We start from the raw sequence: 21,087 nt of genomic DNA on the forward strand, positions 1-21,087 counted from the left end.
TATTCTTTTGTTCCGAAATCTTCACGCTTCCTTCACTTTTGATTCATTTCTTTGTGCTACTTCAAGCCTTTGCGATTCCTCCTTCACAGTAACACCTTGACGCATCGCTGCAAGCCTGCAAAACTTGACTAGCGGTGATCTGCAAAACAGATAAACCTCTTCTTTCCAAAGAAGAAAATACTCCTAATAATTTAGCACGAGAAAAAAAAGAAAAAAAAGAAAAATGAGATAACACAGGTCCACTCCCAGAAATAAAAATTCAACAAAATATTAAACGTCCTAATTACTTAAACATAGCCAGATTCAAAGCCCCACAAAAATAGCAAGTGTTTAACAGTCACAAGATTAACCACCACATAAAAATATAAAGTGTCTCACAGTCATTCCGACTATAATAAAAATTACAAAAACAAATAAATCATTTCGACTGCAGCCCGGCGCCGTATTCTGCTGGATTTTGTTTATATTAGAAGCGGGCTGCAGAGACAAACAAAAAGGGAGTTAGAAAATAAATAAAATAATAGTTGACTAAACCAAAAAAAAAAATTAAAAGAAAGAAAATGATACGTAACAGGAGCTCAATGTCTGTCCGCGTTGCAGTGAACGCCAGCTTCAGTTTCTTAGACGCCTCCCGGTACCAAACCTTAAGGATCTTTCCAGCAATAAATGCATCAGCATTTTCGCTATTGGACAGGTAATTGTTTAGAATGATTGTAACGGTGCAATACTCCAGGCTGCTCGAGAATCCTTTCTCGAATAACATATCAGCCCCGAAACTTTCATCCTTGCCGGGAGGGAAAATTTGAACCGAAAAAGCCGCGCCATGATCAATAGCTGCCTTCACCTCGTCTGGACAGATATTATAGAACGGCCGCACATCCATTTGTGGTAAACGGAACTGTTTGTAAGTAGTGTCGTCCCTGCTGATAGGTTTCTCCGTGAGCTCCTGAAACTCCATGACCTCCCGATTTAAATCCAGCAGAGCCTGGGGGCTAACAGCCGGCTCCAACCTTATTCGAAGGTGGGTGCCAATCCACCTGAAAGAGGCATCAAGCCTGCGATCAGGCGTAAGATTTAAATCACTGGAGAGGTGGAGCACAAACTTGCCGCGATCTACACTCCGAGAATATTCTAAAACGCACGGTTCATAAACAACATCTCTGAACATTACACTCGTATTGATACTAATAAGAAACGGAGGGGGAATGTTGCAAAGTTCAGCGGGAATGGAGTCCGCAAACAACCGATACTCCTCTCTCCTATACGTAGTAATGGTTCTCTCTCTGATGTCCTTAGCAGATATAACTTTGTCGAACAGGGGTGACCAGTTAGCCATGGTAGTAATGGGTCAAGGAAATGAGATATAACTAGAAAGGTGAAGGTGCAAAAAAGAAAAGAGATTGCCCTCTTTATATAGAGGGGCAGGAGGCATAACGTGATCGCATGCAGGCCATCGATCTGGAGTGGAGGAGCATTTTTCAGAATCATTGTAAAAATTAAAACTCATTTCCTCCATTGGAAACTGATTACTCTGGGGATGAAAATGAGCAGATGCCGGAAGAAGAACAAAGAAGATGACCTGTGTGACGAGCATTTACATTAAGCGTGCTTCTTCCACATGGGCTGCAGACTGCAGTGCTTGATCAGTATGACATTGAAACGGAGTGAAAGGGGTGTTTCGTGACCAATGCTTTTTGACCGTCAAATGTTGCATATGACTCACTGCGAATCAGGCCAGGGTCAAGTTAGAGGGACGCGTGTCAGCAGCGGATTGAAAAGAGAGAAAGAGAAGGAAAAGCGCGGTAATGAACCGGTCAAAAAATGTAAAGGATGTTCCATGCTGCTAAAGTGGTCCAAGGCAAAAAGTAAGTAAGTGATTTATGACAGAAAGTCAGAAACTACAAAAAAAAAATAAAAATGATGCCACAAGTCGATTAGGCTAGAGACTAGACTGTGTACAAAGTCTCGATAGCTGATTCAGAAACTACCAGGCTTTGATTCATACACTTCAAACAATTTGTTTTGCCGAAGGAAATTGATTTGTTTTTAACGCATCAATGGCCAGTGGCGTCACCAACTTCGTGAACCCCCCCCCCCCCCCCCGGTTTTTTTAATCGACTTTATGATTTGATTTAATATATGCTTATTATCTATTTAAGGCGCCGACCCAAATAAAAACCTAGAGTATATATTGCAACCGTTGAGGCGAATTGCGCTTATGTGAATATGAAACATCTCAGAATGGAGAAATTGCGAATTGCGATTCTACGATTTATCTTACCATATTTCCTCTTTCTTTCTTTTTTTAGTTTAACTACTTTTTTTCTTCAAGCCATCATTTTATTGAAAAAAAATATATATATCTACGTACACCACCGCATCAACAAAATATATAATAATGATATAAAAATATAGCTTATAAAATCAATTAAAGGAAGTTGGAGTGAACTTTACAAATTTAGAGAAAATTGCATTGTTTGTCTGGTTAGTTTAAATTATAAATTACTTATTGCAGTATTAAAATTAACTCAAAAATTCATGTAGTATTTGTAAATTTACAAATCACACGGATAGTCAAATTCCTTTAAAAAATTTCATATATTCTGTTAAGCGCAATGTTATGGCCAATAAAATTGCAATACATGTTGATCTTAACAAAAAATAAAAATCTATAAAACTTAAAAAATTATTATTTTAATTTTTTTTTAAAAAAAATTTAAGTTTTATATATTTATATTTTTTTTATTAAGATCAATATTATTATTATTTTATTGGTAATGACGTGGCGGCGCTTAATAAAAATTGTCAAAACTTTTAACAAAATTTGACTTTAAAACCGATTTAAAAATTAGACTAATTAAAAGAATTTTTTAATTAATTTTAATATGACAAATAACAATTCGTAATTTATGTGAAACATACAGACGAATGATGTAATTTTTTCAAAAATCTAATGACAAATTTCCTCGAGTCCGAGTTAACCTATTTATTTATGAGCAGGTAAGGTCAAATCTTGTATTGAGCTTTCACTGTCTACGGCAACACTAATCGAGGTTGTTGTCCGATCAAATTTTCTAAATTGAATCACAGCCGTCCAGAACTTCTTTTCGTTTGTTGGTAAATGGTAGACCAATGCTTTGAACGATCATTGGACCTGATCGCTTTCAATGAGAACAAGTAATTGGGCCTGCATTACAGCTTATTATTATTATTATTATTTATATTTTTTATTAAAAAAAAAAAAAAAAAAAAAGTACTTCAGAGCACTGATCGCAGCCGTAAACATCAGAATCATAGCTGGTTCCTATCCTATCGCCACACAGCTGGCGTATCATTACTGGGGGAAAGAATAACATCATTACTTTGTTCCAAACAAGAGGAAGTGTACGCTTGGATCGAGATCCCCGGCAATCTCAAAAAATTGCCCAGCCACAATTTCTCCCATCTAAGCCGTTTATTTAAGTTCATTTAAAATAACGGCTATTAAGGAGCCACCTCATCGATCCGCGTCAAACCAAAAGACATCTTCTCCTTCCCCCAAACCTCAGTCTGCGTCTCTCTCTCATTCTTCTCCTGATTCTTTTATTTTTTTTCTTACCCATTCTCCTTTCTCCTCTCTTTCTCCTGACCCATTCTCCCTTCTCCAGACAAAGTCGCTTGACCATGGAGGTAAGGTTTTAGGCAGAAAATTTGGGGATGATACTTTTGCCGGAAAAAAGTCGGAAGAAGTCGCCTGATACCTGTACCTTTGCCCGGCGATTTCCTCAACCTCCTAGTACCGCGATTTTCTCGAGGCTCCGGAGCCCCCAGTTCCAGATCTGGACTCGCCTGGAGCGGTGGGGGTGGAGGACATGAAGCGGCCACCGTCGGTTGCTCTCTAGACGTATGTGCCTCTCTCTTCTCTCTCTCTCTAAGCTTTCTCGTTCTAGGAAGGTGCTAATGTCATCTGGGTCAATAGGTTGTAACTTTTGTTTTGTGGGGTAGTACTTTGTGGGTTTTGTGATTTGAGCTATTGGGGTTGTTTTGTTTGGTTGGATTTGAACTGGGTTTGGTTTAAATTTAGGAATTTTTTTGGGTTCTCATTTGGGTTATTTTTCTATTATTCGTCTTGTAGCGCTTTTGATGATCTGAATGGTTAACGGGGAGTTGTGTAAATGATAGGTTTTCTTTTTGTGTCACTGGGTTTGATTGGTTTAGGTTGATTTCAAATTATTTGTTTAATTCCGGTAAATTGGGCTTTTCTTCTCAAATGTGAATTGGGTTTCTCCTGTTCTGTTATATTTGAGTTGCATGTATTGTAATCAGATGTCGTTTGTTCAGAACACACTATGATCATGAAAAGGACAATCAATTTGTTCTTTTTTCTTTAAATTGTTTCCTCTGCAACCAAAGAATGCACTTATGGACACAATAATACTTTTAACATTTTTCTGGTGATTGAGATTGGTGAATTATTTTTTGTTACTAGTTTTGCAATTTTTCTCTGCATAAATGGCCTTACAGACTTGCAATTACTCATCTTTACTTTCTTTTTTTTTTTTTAAAAAAAAAAAGTTGCCTCAAACCTTTGGAATTATATTGTTCAGATTAAAAGTACTGCATGTTTGTATGCTGATAATTTTGCCCCAAACCGTGTGGTTGATTTTACTGTTTGGGTGCTCCCATATCTTAATTTCTCATGGGATTCTCTTTTTATTCCACTGCCAACATCATATCATTTAAATTGTATTTTGTTAGGGCTGGCAAAAAATTGACTCCTAAAGTTTGCTGCGAGGGAGAATGCGTCTGCGTCTCTGCAAGGTGGAAATTGCAAGAAGTTGCTGGTTTAATGCTGTTGCAGCCCTTTCATGTTTGGTTTGTATTCTGTTTAGCCAGAAGTAGTAAATTATTTAGGCCTATGGAATTCAACAGTTCATTGAGTAATTTAATCAAACAACTTCTATGTGGTGAAGGCCTACTCGAAGTGTAGTCTTATTTTCATCCAAATTTATTTTCATTTTTACTATTCCATTGTCTCAATTCCATTTTTAGTTACCATACGATCACAATAATGAATAACCTATCAGGGTATGGATCAAACCTACGACACCAAATCAATTTCAAACATAATGATACAAACAACATTTACAAAGGAAGATCCCTTCATAATGATACAAATCACATTTACAAAGGAAGAGCCGATCATAATAATACAAATTGCATTTACAAAGAAAGAGCTGTTTTGCAGTAATTCTATTATTTTTTCAATGTGCAAGAAAAAGTGCATTTTTAATATTGTCTACACGGTGAAGACATCTTTTACATTTAACCCATCAGAAGCATGTTTCTCCTCCATAATTTTCAATTCTAGCTTACGAGCATTTGGTTTAGTGCAGCTTAGGGTATTAGTTGTAACAAGCTTACTGGATGTTGTTATCTGAACTTCTCATTTACGAGTTATGCCAAAAGGCTATAAATTGGTAAACAAGCTAAAATAACATAATGATGCAAAGTTTTTCATTCATCTACAATCGATCAACATATTCATCTACAATTGATCAAACAGTTTTGAATCAACATAGGCAGTTGTGGCTCCTTATCTTCTGTTATATAGATAAGTTACACAAAATAAGAAAGATACTAAAATTACACAAAATGATCTTTCAAACTTAACAATATTAGGTCCTCCTCCAAACAACACCAACCTCCTCCAAACTCACACCAACATAATGGTCCTTCGAAATGTTTCCAAGTGACGATAAAAAAATCAATGTCCTGAACATATTTTAAAAATTGAAGTTAATTTTCAAATCAATAATAAAGTGCTAAAAAATTTCTTTCCATTCATAAGTTTGTTACTTACCAAGATAATTCCTGAAATTCGTATTTATATTTGTTGTATCAGCAAGAGGTGTTGTAAAATTGAATCCATCAGTTACCTAAAAAAAATATAACATTTAACTTGTCAACCTAATATAAAAAGTATTATTTGATTCAAGTATGAGCTTACCTGACTAATGTACCCATTCTTTGATACTTAGAGAAGATGCGGGCAGTGAACTTTTATCATATGGTACCTACGTAATCACAATATTCACATAAAAAATGTAGAAATACATTTTAATTTTTTAGAATAGTAAAATAATGCAAGTGTACCAGTAGATATTCAATGAAACCGGTTTCATATTTTGCAAGGAATCGCTTGTAAGGTTATCCATTATTTTTTTGGCATAAAAATATAATCCTGTCATTAACAAATAACCCATTAAAAAAATTAATTCTTAGTTCTAAAAATTAACATAGTTCCAGCAAAAAAAAAAACAAACTTTTAATTAGTATCAAATGAAAAATGACGGAACAAAGCACAAATTATGTAGAAAAATAGACAATTAGTTCCAGCTAAAAAAAAAAATCAAACTTTTTAATTAGTAACGAAAGAAAAGGACAGAACCAAATCACAAATAGTGCATAAAAACAGACATGAGCAGTAAACAATGAACCGATCTCAAATTAACTTAGTTCCACCAAAAAAAAAAAATTGAACTTTTGATTAGCAACAAAAGAAAAGTGACAGAACCATAATGCAAAAAAAGACACTTAGTTCTAGGAAAAAAAAAATCAAACTTTTAATTACTAACAAAAGAAAAGTGACGGAACAAAGCACAAATAATAATGCAGAAATATAGACGTTCCCCTTTCCCCCTTTTTTCCCATATTTGAATAGAAAAAAAAAAAAATGCAGAAATATAGACGTGAATAGTAGACAAACAACTTAAACGAGCCAACTGGAGAAGATTTCATGATACGGGAACAGTAAATATAGAAGAAACAACTTAAACAAGTTTCTGCATTGTCCTTATTCTCAGTTGATAGCTTCAAAAATAACACAACAAAGCAAATACCAGAAATAATACCTCAAGGCATAAATTTTCTGGAGTGAAATAGCTGATTGGTGCAGTTGCAGAAGCTTTGTCCGAAATTCATTTTTGGTTTTTTTTTTTTTTTGAGAAAATATCTGAAAAAATAACAAAGGGACTAATAGAAGGTGAAATTAATCGTCGACGTTGAAGCTGCAGAGATTCAAATGTTGAAATGGGTTGTGGGTTTTGAGTAAAAATGATAAGAAAGGTGAGAAGGAAGCTGAAAAGGGACAAGAAAAGGGAAGAAGAAGCCAAGAAGACGCTTTTTGATTTTTTTTTTTTTGTCTGGGTTCTCAGCAAACGTGTGGAACTTGGGAGGGAAAGTGAAATTTTGCTGCATTTTCGAGGCCACCTACTTTTTAGTAAGTGGCATGTTTTAGGCCGTTAGATGCATCTAACGGCCTAAAATAGCAAAAAAACTACCACGGCAATTTTGAGAAATTGCCGTGGATCTCAATCCACGCTTCTACGCTCTATCAGGTTCGCCAGGCCCACTGCCCGGCACATGTTGCAGTAACTATTCTTTACCAACCAGCTGTAAAACAAAAAATAACTTGTCCAATTTATTAGAAATTTTTTGATTTAAAAAATATGACTTAAAAATTAGTTATACACTTTTAGTTACTAATTATGGACTGTTACCTTAATTTAGCAAATGTTTTAGTAGCGTTGCTTGCTACATGTTTTTGTAATTCTTTGTCTTCATTCTCTTCTAGGCTTTTCCTTGATAGGAAAATTTGTTATAAAATGTTTGTGACGTGTTATATATATATATATATATATATATATATATATATATCATGTACATACAAAGATAAATTTAGTGTGAAACTCATGTATAGGAGAGTTGATATATACCAATATTTTTCAAAAAATTCATTACCCAAAATGTTTATCAACGAAATCTATCTGAAATAAATCCTAATACATTCTGTTAATGCTTTTCTTTATTTTATTTTTATCATAATTTGAGGGTTTTATTAAACTATATCGATAGTAATTAAAGCCTAATTTATTTATTTATTTTGAAATAAATATCTATTAATATTTCTTAATTGGGGGCCTTAAGTAATCACATAATCTGCCAAAAGCTCCGGCTAACACTAGTTAGAGATCTGATATAGTATTTAAGGGTGCGTTTGAGATTACGATTTCGTAAACAAAAAGTATTTTCCTAAACTAAATCGCAAAAAATGAAACGTTTAAAAATTGCATTTTAAAAAAAAAATTGCTTGTTCAAATATCTATGGGGGGAATTTTTTAAAGCGCAAAATTTTAAAAGTTAATTTGCGAGCCAAACACTTAATTGTGTTTTTAAAAATCACTTTTTTAAATCTCACAATTTAAAATGATTAATTTTAATATAAAAATTAAAGTAGTGGGTTGTTAATTTTGAAATTAATAAAAATTGATGATATAATATAAAGTAAAAAGAATTTGTATAAAAAAGTGTAAAAATTTTGTATTGTAATGATTTTTTTTATTTAAATAATAATAAAAAATTATTAATGTGATATAAAAAGTAAAATAAAAATAAAAATATTTTTTTATTAAAAATAAATAAAAAATACATAAACAGTAAAAAAATTATTATGTTCTGTTCATATTCTTGCCGAACAACACCTTTATATAGGGGGCGGGAGTAGCAGACGATTCCTTAAGGCCATAAGATTATGAGAGAAAGCGGAGACGAGCAGTTTACAAAGCTTTTGGCGAAAAATAAGCATCATTTCCTTCATTTGGAAACTGATAACTCAAGGGGTCGAATTCGAGATCGGCCCGAAGAAGTAGGAAGAAAGGAACCTGCGTTGATGAGTTGATGACTATGAAGAGAGCAGCAGGATGTCACACTTCTTTATTTATTGTTCTTGGAAGATGTGGAAAGAAGAATCTGATACACGCAAGCCTTTTTCGGCCCCCGATTAATCACCTATCTCAAAAAATCATCAACTGAAAATACTTTTATCTTTTTTTTTTTTTAAATCACATCAATAATTTCTTTTATTATTTAAATAAAAAACTTACTATAATACAAATTTTTTTCTATTTTATATCAAATTAATCACCTTTTACTTTTATATATATATATATATATATATATATATATATATATATATATATATATATATATATTTATATGAGGAATGCTATAGCATCATGATATTCTCATTTTTTAGTATACTCTTAAAATAGCATACATAAAATTTTTTTATTAAAAAATTATATCTATGCCATCTAAAAATATATAAATATAATTTTTTAATTATATTTATGCCATTTCAAAAAATCATTAGAAAAACATCAAGAAATATTTTAACATTTCTCATATATATATATATATATATATATATTATATGTTTGTGTATGTAATGTATATACCTGAGACAATAAATAGAAGTTCCATCATGTCACCTTTTATTTATTGTTCTCAGGTAACGATTGGATCAAAGATGGCTGGAATTTCTCTTTAGCGTGCTTCTGGCAGTGCCTCGATCAGAGGGTGCGATTGAAATGGGTGAAATCTGGAATCAACACATTAAAAGAAAAATAGAAAAGAAAAAAAAAAAAAAAAAAAAAAAAAAAAAAAAAAGGAGGAAGAAATGAAACGCATTACCTTAATTGAAAACTAATATGACTCGGGGTTGAAGATGAACAGAGGCTAAAAGAGGAAGAAAGAAAATGAGGTGTGTGATAAGATGGAGTTCCATTTTACGTACAACAAGCGTGCTTGCTCGTGGAAGCTCAGCACATGGACTGGCCGGCAGTGCCTTTGACAAGAAATCCGCAACTAATTACGAAGCTGCAGAAAAAATCACAAAAGCATAAAAAAGAAATCCGCTGAGATGAGAAAGGAAAGAGACGTTGGAAGTGGCGTGTTCCAGGTGTTTAGGACTACATCTACATGGCATTGGCAGATGAATAGCTTTAGCTTGAGATTATCATTTAACACATGTGGCTCGCGTAACCGATAGGGGCCATAGGGCCATGTTGGCAATCAACTCCTTGTATAAATCAAGGATGAATTGTATCGTTCATTTACTATCCACTGATCTGTGGACACCTCGCATTAATAATCCCACCAAACGCGCCTGAAGTACAGTGTGCTGTCTTTCATTACTGTTCTGGTTCTCGGGTGTTTACTTTTCATGGGCAAAGTCAAATATGGATGACCCATCATAAAAATGACTGTCAGTTTTGTACCGTCTATATTCAAGAGACTCTCGGTTGGTTTGAACAGTGCAATAAATTAAGCCCGCTGTTTCATATCTCTCTCCCCGTCAGCACAGTGCAAATACTAAATATCACAGGCCCCAGGCAGAAGGAAGGTTACTGTACACGCCATCTTCTTTCTCCTCTTCTGTAACGCATCTTCCGTACTCAGCCATTACTGCAGCGATGGGTAATTGTATTTACAGAGGGTTGATACATGGGGAACCGTCCCATCACCCTCTTTTTGCTTTCTTTAATAAAAAAAATAAAAATTTACATCAAAAGACAAATTTTAATTTTTTTATTAAAAAAATAAAAAGAGAGCGATGAAGACTGTTGTCTCTCCCCTACAAATCATTTTCCGTATTCACATGCCTAAACATATTTCTTTTTTCTTTTTTTCTTTTATTTATTGAAGGGGCCTAAACATTATTTATACTACGTCAAAAGCTAAAATTAATAAATAAAAAATTACCTAAATATAATTTATAATCGCAATAAAATAAAAATGAAACGTGAATCAATTAAAAGTGAAAACTCATTTGAAAATCCAATTTTAGAAGAAAAATTTAAACTCCAGCATTTCTCTTTCTACTTTTTTCTACCAATAAAGTGACTCTAATATGGGAAAAAAATTAATAAATAGTTTTTAATTAAGCCCTTAATCTCAAAAGTTTATTTGTACTGAATATTTAGAAAAATATAACAAATCTTCAAATTACATAAATTATTATTATTTACGTTGTGCATAATAAATAGAATTACACCAATTTTCAATGTTGAACAATTTGTTTTCGCATTACGTTCTATTACAAATCAATTTTAATTAATAGTTATATGACTTATTTCCATTTTTCTCTTTATTTTTTTTTTAAAAAAAATCTTCTTATTTTATGTCTTTAAATCAAGTGATAAGTCATTTTATAATATAAGTTATAAAATAAAATTTAAAAAAAAAAGTGCTCTAATTGACAAATTAAATAAAAAAATATAATATAATTAATATTTAAATATTAAAAAAATGATCTCACTTAAACTTGTCGCTTTATATCTCTCAATTGGGGGACTTAGGCAGTCTCCTAATCTGCCTAAGGCTCCAGCTGACACTAGTTAGTGATTAAATATAGTAATTAAGGGTGCGTTTGAAATTACTATTTCATATATAAAAAATGTTATTTTAAGCTAAATCGTAAAAAAATGAATCGTTTGGAAATTTCGTTTTTAAAAAATTTTGCTTTTTTCAAATATCAAGTAAGGGGGTATTTTTTTTAAAATGCTAATTTACGAGCCAAACGCTGTGTTGCGTTTTTAAAAATTACTTTTTTAAATTGCACATTTTAAAATAGTTAATTTTAAATCGTATTTTTTGAAATTGCAAACTCATAACAGACCCTAAGTGGTTCTATGTTCGTACCAACTCTATAATATACTCTTCATTTTAGTTTCATATTTTACATATTGAGTGATAATTTGAATTTACATATAAGAAGAGAGTTATGAATACGATTGAGATTACGATTCATAAATAAAATTAAAAGTGATATTTTAAATCAAATCCCAAAAAAAATAGTCGTTTAATAATTGTGTTTTGAAAAATTGATTTTTTGATTTTAAAACCCGTAATTTTTAAAGTTAACCTACAATTTTAAAGGCCAAAAAAATCCCAAACCGGTTTCGATTTCGATGCACATAAAACCAAACTACGTATAACAAACATTACTACCATTCATTACAAGGATAAAAACTAGAAAAGAAAAAATGAAAAAAAAAAAATGAAAAATACATGGAAATCAAGGAAAAAACATAATGCATACAAACAAATACTAGCACCTCACTACTCTGGATAAAGACATCGAAGGTGAAAGCCAAATGAAAATACAGCTAGCAAATTGGTTGTGGCCATGATGAAAATCATGAGTATTAACAAGAGAATCCTATATAACTTAACTAATAATTAGCTTTCGAGGGAATTTGAGAGACTGAGATGTATATTGATGTATTGATGGATTTCCTTGATCAAAGTGGTGATTTCCTTTATTTTTTTCTCTCTTCTTTCATAGTTGCATGTGATTATATTTAATTAATTAATATGTATTTTTTACTTCTTTGAAAAAAATTAAATTAAATTAAATCGTATTAGCATTTACAGCTCTTTGTCAATTTCATTGATTATATTTGTTTTAATCAAACTTGGTCACTAGACTCACTATAGTATAAATAGTTCAAAAATTGCATTTCTTTATACAGCAGGGTGCACAATAATAGTGATTCTTAATAACAGTTAGATAAATTACTGTTTAAAAAAGTTATTGCGTTAAAAAATGACCGTTTTAAAAAAGCGACCATTGTAAAAAATGTCCGTATGAAAAAAAAATGAAAGAAAAAAAGAACGTTTGACAAAAATGACAGTTAAAAAAATACAACGTACTGTAAAGAAAGAGGGACAGATTCATCTTCTGTATATAAAGCCAATATAATGCTAGTTTATTCAATTCATCAAGCAAAATACAACATTTTTTTGTAAAAAATTTCAGTTCGAAGTGATATTTACTTTGTAACTTTTCAATTTTAAAAAATAACTCCTATTTCTTAAATCCTGTGTGTCAAATAGCATGAAATACTGTTTGGCTATAGGTGAAACATGACAACTTGTTTTTTTTTTTTTTTTTAAAAAAAAATGAAAAAAAAGAAGGTGAGTGTCTCGTAAATATTTATTTCCTACAAAAGCTGATTTGTGAAGCTGATCATCAGTGATCCCATACGGGCTTGCCCCAACTACACGTCTTTACTTTGACACTCACACTCCATCAACAACACAACATACTTATAAAGCATGAGATTGAACGATTGTGAACAATACCTGACATTTGGAATAGAATTTCGTAAAGCATTCTGACAAAATATAGAGGTATTCACACAACACATTTGGAAATGAGGATCGATTCCTACAAAACACCGGTACAACAACTTCACAACACCTCTTCACATGGGGTGGGCTTCAACCAGTGAAATGGCAGATGCCACGTACAATAAGATCCAGGCATCATGCCCTAAATTTTAAGTTTTAGGACACACACAAACTATGAAGGTTTAATCATTTACATGCCTCTAGCATTCACATATATTTATATATGTGTGTTATGATCTAAGCTTCAGATCAAAAAAATCCTCCACTGAAATAAAAACATATTGTGCACAACTGGCTTGTATTTGCAATGGATATAGGTTATCTTCTAAATTACTATGCAGATTATTTGAGTAGAAAACAAGTATATATGATAAATGATTTTGAAGATGTGGACGTATTCCCACTCGAAAGACTCGACTTTTGTGAAACATAAAGAGAAATGATCAAGATCAACTTTGTCTTGAAATTGAGAAAATTTTCTTATGGTTCAAGTTTCATAGATCTATTAATATATATTGTCACGTCATTTAATATAAACGACATAACTAATCAATATAAAATTGATTTTCACCAATGCCTTGTCCATCAGCAAAACAAAAGCAATAATTTATTTGAAAAATAAAAAAAAAAAAATTCAGTATTTATATGACATTAGAGTTCTCTCTTATATACCATGCACGTACTAACTAGGTAGGACAGAGCTCCCCCCCCCCCCCCCGGCGAAAGCCCTAAGGCTTTCCTTAAAAAAAATTAAATTTTATCCCTAATTTTTTTAAAAAAAATAAAAAATTAGTCCCCCAAATTTTAAATGCCGGCTCCACCCCTGTAGCTAGGATAACACCTCTCTTTTGCTTTTTAATTGCTATAAAGGAAGAGAGTACCATTTGAGCTCAAGGTTATTTACTCATAAAAAGATAAATATAAAATTTGAAAAGAGTTGGGGGGAGAGCCCAAATACACCACATTGAATCAATTTGGTCACATTTGCTCCTGGTGTATGTAAATATTAGAGAACGGTTCAGGCCAGGCTAGTGGATTTTATCCGTCCAACTTGTGAAGCCCATATTATATTTGATGCGCAATTGGGTTGGGCTTGTTCATTCCAACTGAGTCATAAGAGCACTAGTAGCAGTTACCCTATATTGGTTCCCTTCCCTATATTTAGGGAAAATTTCATGAAAAAATAAAAAAAAAACCCCACAGCAGATGCCCTATATTTAGATGAGGGGGTTAGGAATGAATAGTGATTCCCAATGTATACATGTCTACTATTCATTCCCTATGTATTATTTTAATATAAAAGAAGTATAATTAATTGATATAGGGAAGAGAGAAAAAGTAGGAAAGAGAGAAAAAGTAGAAAATAAGAGTAAAAAAATAATATTTAATTGATATAGAGAAATGTAAGGGAATCTATTGTGGGGTATTTTTTTATAGGGAAGCAAAAAGTAGTTTTGTTTCCTAAATATAGGGAAAATAGTTGGGAATCTGCTGCTAGTGCTCTAAGACTATGCTGCCAATTGCAAGTTCAATGCTCCTTCCGTATATAACTACTTCTATTCAATTGTGGTTGTGGGCTTTTGTTGCCCGCTATACAATCAATCAAGCACAATTAAGCCTTGTTTAGTTTGCGGATCAGACCCATGTAAGGAATAGTTATTCAGCCTTGTTTAGTTCGCGGATCAGACCCATGTAAGGAATAGTTATTCCTACAGAATGACTATTCATTTGTTTGGTTATATTTAAGGGAATAATTATTCCCACAGAATAGTTATTTCCTTAGGAAGAGGAATAACTAAAATTCGTCTTTTCCCCAAAATCTCCAACCCTCTCAACACCCAAGTCTTTTATCCATCTCTCTCTGTTTTTCAACTCATGGTGTGTTTGGATATGAAATTTTGAAAATAAAATATAATTCTGATTCTTCTTTTTTAAAAAATAAATCATATTTTGTTCAACTTTTTCTAAAAAGTCAAACCTCAAAATTTGCAAACAAAATAAGGATTTAATTCTGATTACAAAAATTCAACACTCAAATGCATCATCAGTATCTCTCTCAATCTCTGCAATTATATTCTCATCCCCCTCTCTTTGTTTCTCAACCCAACTTAATTTGTTGTGGGTTACTCTTTTTTCTTTTTCTTTTTTCCCTTGTGATGTAGCCTACAGAATGCACTTAGACATAGGAAAACGAGTACCTCTTGATATCGGGGGGGACTCCAATTGCCTTGCGGAGGCTTGGGAAAAACTTTGTAAGCAAAGAACGAATGTCTATTGCTGTAAAACAAATAAAAAAGAATAAAATAAAAAGGGTTTTGCAGATGATCTATTTTTTTTTTTGTGATGGTGATATGATGATTATGTTTTTTTTTTTTTTTTTCTTATAAATCATTTTACTTTATAAGCAAAAAACGAATGTTTGTTGCTAGAAAACAAATAAAAAAGAATAAAATAAAAAGGGCTTTGCAGATGATCTATTTTTTTTTTTCTTTTTATTCTTTTATGATAGTGATATGATGATTGTGTGTGTGTGTGTTTTTTTTTTTCTTTTCTTATAAATCATTTTGTAGCGTAATTTTTTCGAACAAGATAGCATGTGCTATCATATATTACTGAACGCCCCAAGGGCGAGTACAAGGATAGAGGTACAAAACTCCCCTAAACCTTAAGTTAGAAACAAGTCTGACTTGAAGCAGTTGTCTAAATACAATACACAAATATTACAAGAACACCAAATAAATCATCTCTTTACAGATAAAGCCCATACAAACAACATAAGAGGACTGGCCTAGTCTACCCCAGACACCAAATAAGCCAATGAACATTTGTGCATTACAAATAGACAAACTGTGAACCATAGTAGACACATAGGAATGTACAAAGAAAACAGAGAAAACCCAAAACAGCTGCCGGCAGTGAGACAGTGGCGGATTCCGCCGGAGACGGCGGCGCGTGGGGGACATGCACCGTCACCGGTACCACCCAGCAGTAGATCGACCACCGTAGACCCCATCCAACACCGTGCACGACCAGAAAAGGCGGAGTGTGGCCAACACGCGCGCCAAAGAGCAAAAGACTCTCTGGGCGTGTGCCGGCCACGCGCCGGGAACCGATTACCAACGTGGCCTGAGCTTCCAGCGGTTGGAGCGGATGACGACGATGAACACGGCTGGGGGGGGGGGGGGGGGGGGCGTGTCTTGAAATAAGCACCAGAGGTGTGTAGATCTGGTTCCAAAGTTGAAGAAGAAATTTTGAACAAACCGGCCAAAACCTCCGTTAAAAAACACGAAACCTGCCACACTCCCAAGCTGGAACACCTAGATTTGAGCCTTCCTGCTATGAACAAAAGAAAGAATAAAGAAAAAACACAGATACAAGCCACCATAGCCTAACAAGGCTAGGGGAACAATAGCTCCACAGCCTTAATGGCTGGGAGAAAGCTAGCCTCCACTGAGAAAAACTCAAGAGGAAACAAAAACCTTAGTCCAAGAGAACTAAGGGACAAGACCAAAGCCGGGGGGGAAGGAAGTTGGCCTCCCTCCCCCGGCAACGACGAGTTCTCTCTTTTTCCTCTGCTTCTCTCTCTCTCTCTCTCCCCCTCTGAATCTGATTGTGTAGCGTAATTGTATATGAAAAAAAAAAAAAATCATAATATGACTGTTTATGTTTCCAAAATAAAGAAAAGAATGTCCTTAAGAATATAAATTATATTTGTTTTAGGAAATTTGATTATAATATGATTCTATTCATCAATGTATTGCACTGTTCCAAATAAAAGAATACATATGCTATGGTCTATTCTACCGTTACAATCAAATAAAAAAATAAGAATAATTATTCCATTTTATTTTCATCTATTCTCAAGAATGGTTATTCATTTTCCTAATTGAATAAACATTTTGTGAACCAAATGAGGCTTTAGAGATCCCAGATTCTCATGCATCCAGCTTCCTGTGCCTATAATTAGACCTGGTCACCAGCTCTTTCCAGGATGGAAATTTGCCCTTACGGTAACCGACCTGTGCCAAATTCTGGGATTTACTGTCCAGTGTTGGAATTCTTGGGTCAACTTGAATTCAGGTTTACTGCCCTATCGTCCCCACATTGACCCGTAGATGCACTCTATTCATCGTCCCAGTATACATTGAAAGCTGTTTGGAAATCCTAAATCCTATCTTTATCTTTATCTTCTTCTTCATCTTCTTCTTCTTCTAGATGCACTCTATTCATCGTCCCAGTATACATTGAAAGCTGTTTGGCTTACATATATATCAATCTAAAATAGCTAAGTAAAACTCACTTTATTTAATTTAGTTAATAAATTTTAAAATGCACCATACTAACTGGTTATCTATTCTTACTCTATATTCTTCTTGGACAGAAATTTTCTACAACCGGTTTGTAGAAAATTTCATATAACCCACATATATATAATATTGACATGTGTCATTTGGTATGTACGAAACACATTGTTGTGCTTCTCACATGCCATTTTAATAGCATTAATAGAAAAAACGTGTGAGTCTCACATGTTTAAAGGACACATGTCACTCTTATATGTGGGTGTATAAAATATCATACAAACCGGTTTGTAGGAAATTTCTGCCAATTCTTCTTTTTTACTTTTTCATTATCGTTTTTTTTTTATCTCTTCCTTTTAAACGGTCATATTTGGTCATATTTGTCAACGGTCGTTTTGTTAAAACGGTCATTTTTCTAATGCAAATTTTTTATGGTCATTTTTTCTCAAACAACCGTCTTTTAACAATGGTTTTGTTAAATTTATTATTTTCCTAATACAATAATTTTTAAACGATCATTTTTCTAACCGTCATTAAGGATTGACCCTATCATAATATAACATTTCTATGTAACCAAAATTAGTTGACCTAAACCAATCAACTGCACTTTAAAAAAAAAAAAAAAAAAAAAACAATCAACTGTTGTTGCATGTAGGACGTGGAGGGAAAAGAAAGAAAGAAAGAAAGAAAAAAAAAAAGCATAGAAGGTAAAGATAAACAATACAAAAAAAAAAAAAAAAAAAAAGGGGAAAAAAGAAGAAGAAGAAGAAGAAGAAGAGGAGGAGATAGATATATGAACATGGCAACGCTACATGTATAGTTGCATTATTTACAGATTTAAGAAAAAATGTATTTTAACTTTTATTTACATAATTCAATGGATTGTATTTTTAACTTTTTGTTTAGATACTTTGGCAAAGTTACAAAAAGCTAATGAATTGAGAATGATTGGCTCCTAAAAGTAAGGTTTAGGTATATTTTAGTTAAAATTCACAAAAATCATCGTTTATCGAGCTCCCCTCTTACTCTCTATTATAATACTTAAAAGTCCGTGACGCAACCCAATACTCGACTAGAGAAGAGCTATTGGAGCTAAGAAGAATTATACTCACCGGCCGGTCCATCCAGAAATCATTTAGCTTTTAAAGTAAATAAATGCAAGCTAACCGATTCGATTCAAAGGAGACGAAAACCGACGACGTCATTAATTTCCAGTTTATACATATATAAAAACAAAACCGAAGTCATAAATTTTAGCCCTTATCAGACACTAGCAGCTTCTACATAATAAATACACATTTTCACAATGAGGAATTACTTTGCATTAATTATTAACTCCCTTAAACTCAGTTCTCTTTCCTTCTACGTTTTAGACAATAGGCCCGTTGCATTATTAACTGCACCAATGAAAATCCTAGACAAATATCGGTAATGCATTGGTAAAGAAGAAAATCTTTTTATTTATATTTATAGATCAATTTCAATCAATCAATCAAAGATTACAAGTATCAATGAGAATCAACCCAAATCAACTATAGCAGGAAACTTACATCAATCGAGAGAATCACGCGGCGATTGCACTAATCATGGACGTACAGCTGAGATTGCCATTGATTCTTTGCAAGGATTCAACTGATTTGATTCTCGGCACTGATTATGGTTATTAATTACGTACTCTTAAAGATACTAAACATATATAACAACACCTTTTTGGATTTGGGGAACTTCTATCATATAGACTACCATATATATATATATACCACCTTAACCTCGGCAGCCGTCACCCATATTCCATAGCATGCAAAACCCATTGAAACACTTCACTTCAGAACTCACTCTAAAAGGATGAAGGGTCATATATACCAAAAGAAGAACAAGGAATTCGCTCAACAAAAGAGGACGACTCTCCCGCTAGAGCTCATCATCGAGATACTTTCCCTACTACCCGTCAAGTCTCTGGTTCGTTTTTTGTACGTTTCGAAGTCATGGTTCGCCCTCATAATCAACGACTCATATTTCATCAAGTTGCATCTCAATCGCTCTAGAGAACGCACCCTCATTTTAGTGGCCGACAAGCCACGTTATTTTCACTTGGTCAACTTTTCCATCGATGATCGGTTCGGCGAGGCCATGAAGATCAAACAGCCACTGCACCACTTAAAATCCACGGAGATTGTAGACTCTTGCAATGGCCTGGTTTGCATCAGAAACTATGATGTTGGCGTCGATGAGTTTGTGATATGGAACCCATTAATCAGAAAATACAAGAAATTACCCTCTATGCCTAGAGAAAAGGCTGAAAAGCTTAGTTCTGATTACTTAGCATTTGGATACGACTGGGTCAACGACGACTACAAGGTTTTAAGGTTTTTGAACTTCCATCAACAGGCTAGGCTTGAGTGTGTAGGGGATGGAAGAAGAGTTTATTCTCTTGACATATACAGTCTGAGAGAAAACTCTTGGAGAATAGTGGAAGAAGAATGGCCTATTGAGGAACCGTATTCTTTATCGGGCCCGGCCATTTTCTCTAACGGTGCTTTCCATTGGGTGGCTACTCATCGGACAACGGACTTAAAAAAGGAGCATGTCGCATTTGATCTCAGCACTGAAAAATTTCGAGTGCATGCATTTCCCGTTAATTCTTTTATCAGAGGACGTGTCTATTTGGTGGACTTGGGAGGATGGCTCTGTGCAGTTTTTCTGGATATATGTGAAGTTTGGATGATGAAGGAGTACGGGGTAAGCAGTAGTTGGACACTGCTTTATTGGGTGCAACCAGCTTTTTCCAACTTGCCACCCTTAGTGTTCTCGCATGAAGGCAAAGAGGTTCTTACGGCAGAACTTGTAGATAATAAATGCGTGGAACTCTATTGGTATGACATAAAAAACAAGACACGCAGGATTGTTGAGATTCAGAATATGCCCAACGGTCTCTTTCTACCATACACTTGTGTGGGAAGCACAGTCCTTCTTCTCGATGCTACTAGCGACAATTATCTTCAATAAGGATGGCAAGGTAAAAAAAAAATGTGCCAAGGTTTTACTCTACCATGTTCAATAAGGATGGCAAGGTAAAATAAAATGTGCCAAGGTTTTATTCTAGCTACCATGTTCAATAAGGAGGCGCACAAGTATATATATATATATATATATATATATATATATATATATATATATATATTAATTGTGGCATGATGGCCTAGTCAGATGATCTTGGTGCGCATGTTTTAAGAGGATGTGCTAGTCATGGGTTTCTTTTTCTTTTTCTTTTTTGAATTGAGTATTCAGTTGAATTAATTTTTTTGCCGGGGTCATGTATTACCAATTTCTATATCTATAATTTGGAGTTGTTTTGTCTTTCTTGGTATCATTTTTTTTTTGTAAGTCTTTCTTGGTATCATTTAGTAATTAGTATTCATACACTCATTTTCTTGTCTCCGGAAGGAAAAGAGTTAATAGTATACATTTTCTTATTTTTATGAGTTTTATTTAATCTTCTCAACAAATATTATCATGACAGTTTTTGTGTATGTGATGTGAGACAAATTAAAACAACCAAAAAAATTAAAAAAAAAAAAATCTGTCGCAAGTTGCTTAGGCTAGAGACTAAGACAGATGATAACTTGGCTTGAATATTAAACAATATATACAAACTTGTATAAACTTGACCCGAATTAGTAAATGATTGAGAACTCGCTCGTATAAGGATCAACTTGTTTATTAAAGCTTGACTCGTGTGTATGTGTGTACGTAACCTATAAGTAACAAA

General features: G+C 33.4%; 2 protein-coding genes and 1 long non-coding RNA gene across 3 annotated transcripts; 2 read left to right on the forward strand and 1 right to left on the reverse strand.

The window, feature by feature from the left end:
- Positions 1 to 302: 302 nt before the first annotated feature.
- On the reverse strand, positions 303 to 1,336 carry LOC133868160 (uncharacterized). Its single transcript, XM_062304983.1, has 2 exons — positions 573 to 1,336; positions 303 to 477 (listed from the first exon to the last, which is right to left on the reverse strand). The coding sequence occupies exons 1-2, from the start codon at positions 1,334 to 1,336 to the stop codon at positions 462 to 464; spliced, it is 780 nt and encodes a 259-aa protein (XP_062160967.1). The 3' UTR covers positions 303 to 461.
- A 2,070-nt stretch (positions 1,337 to 3,406) lies between these two features.
- On the forward strand, positions 3,407 to 5,005 carry LOC133869482 (uncharacterized). The gene is made up of 2 exons (XR_009900456.1): positions 3,407 to 3,883; positions 4,738 to 5,005. It is a non-coding gene; the product is annotated as an uncharacterized LOC133869482 (long non-coding RNA).
- Positions 5,006 to 19,163: 14,158 nt separating this feature from the next.
- Positions 19,164 to 20,324, forward strand: LOC133868161 (F-box protein CPR1-like). Its single transcript, XM_062304984.1, has one exon. The coding sequence runs from the start codon at positions 19,164 to 19,166 to the stop codon at positions 20,322 to 20,324; it is 1,161 nt and encodes a 386-aa protein (XP_062160968.1).
- Positions 20,325 to 21,087: the final 763 nt, after the last annotated feature.

Source organism: Alnus glutinosa, chromosome 5 (genome assembly GCF_958979055.1).
Source record: "Alnus glutinosa chromosome 5, dhAlnGlut1.1, whole genome shotgun sequence".
Classification (NCBI taxonomy): domain Eukaryota; kingdom Viridiplantae; phylum Streptophyta; class Magnoliopsida; order Fagales; family Betulaceae; genus Alnus; species Alnus glutinosa.

What these genes read in the sequence shown, in the direction of transcription:
- LOC133868160 (XM_062304983.1), bottom strand. Translation starts at nt 1,336, where the DNA reads ATGGCTAACTGGTCACCCCTGTTCGACAAAGTTATATCTGCTAAGGAC.
- LOC133868161 (XM_062304984.1), top strand. Translation starts at nt 19,164, where the DNA reads ATGAAGGGTCATATATACCAAAAGAAGAACAAGGAATTCGCTCAACAA.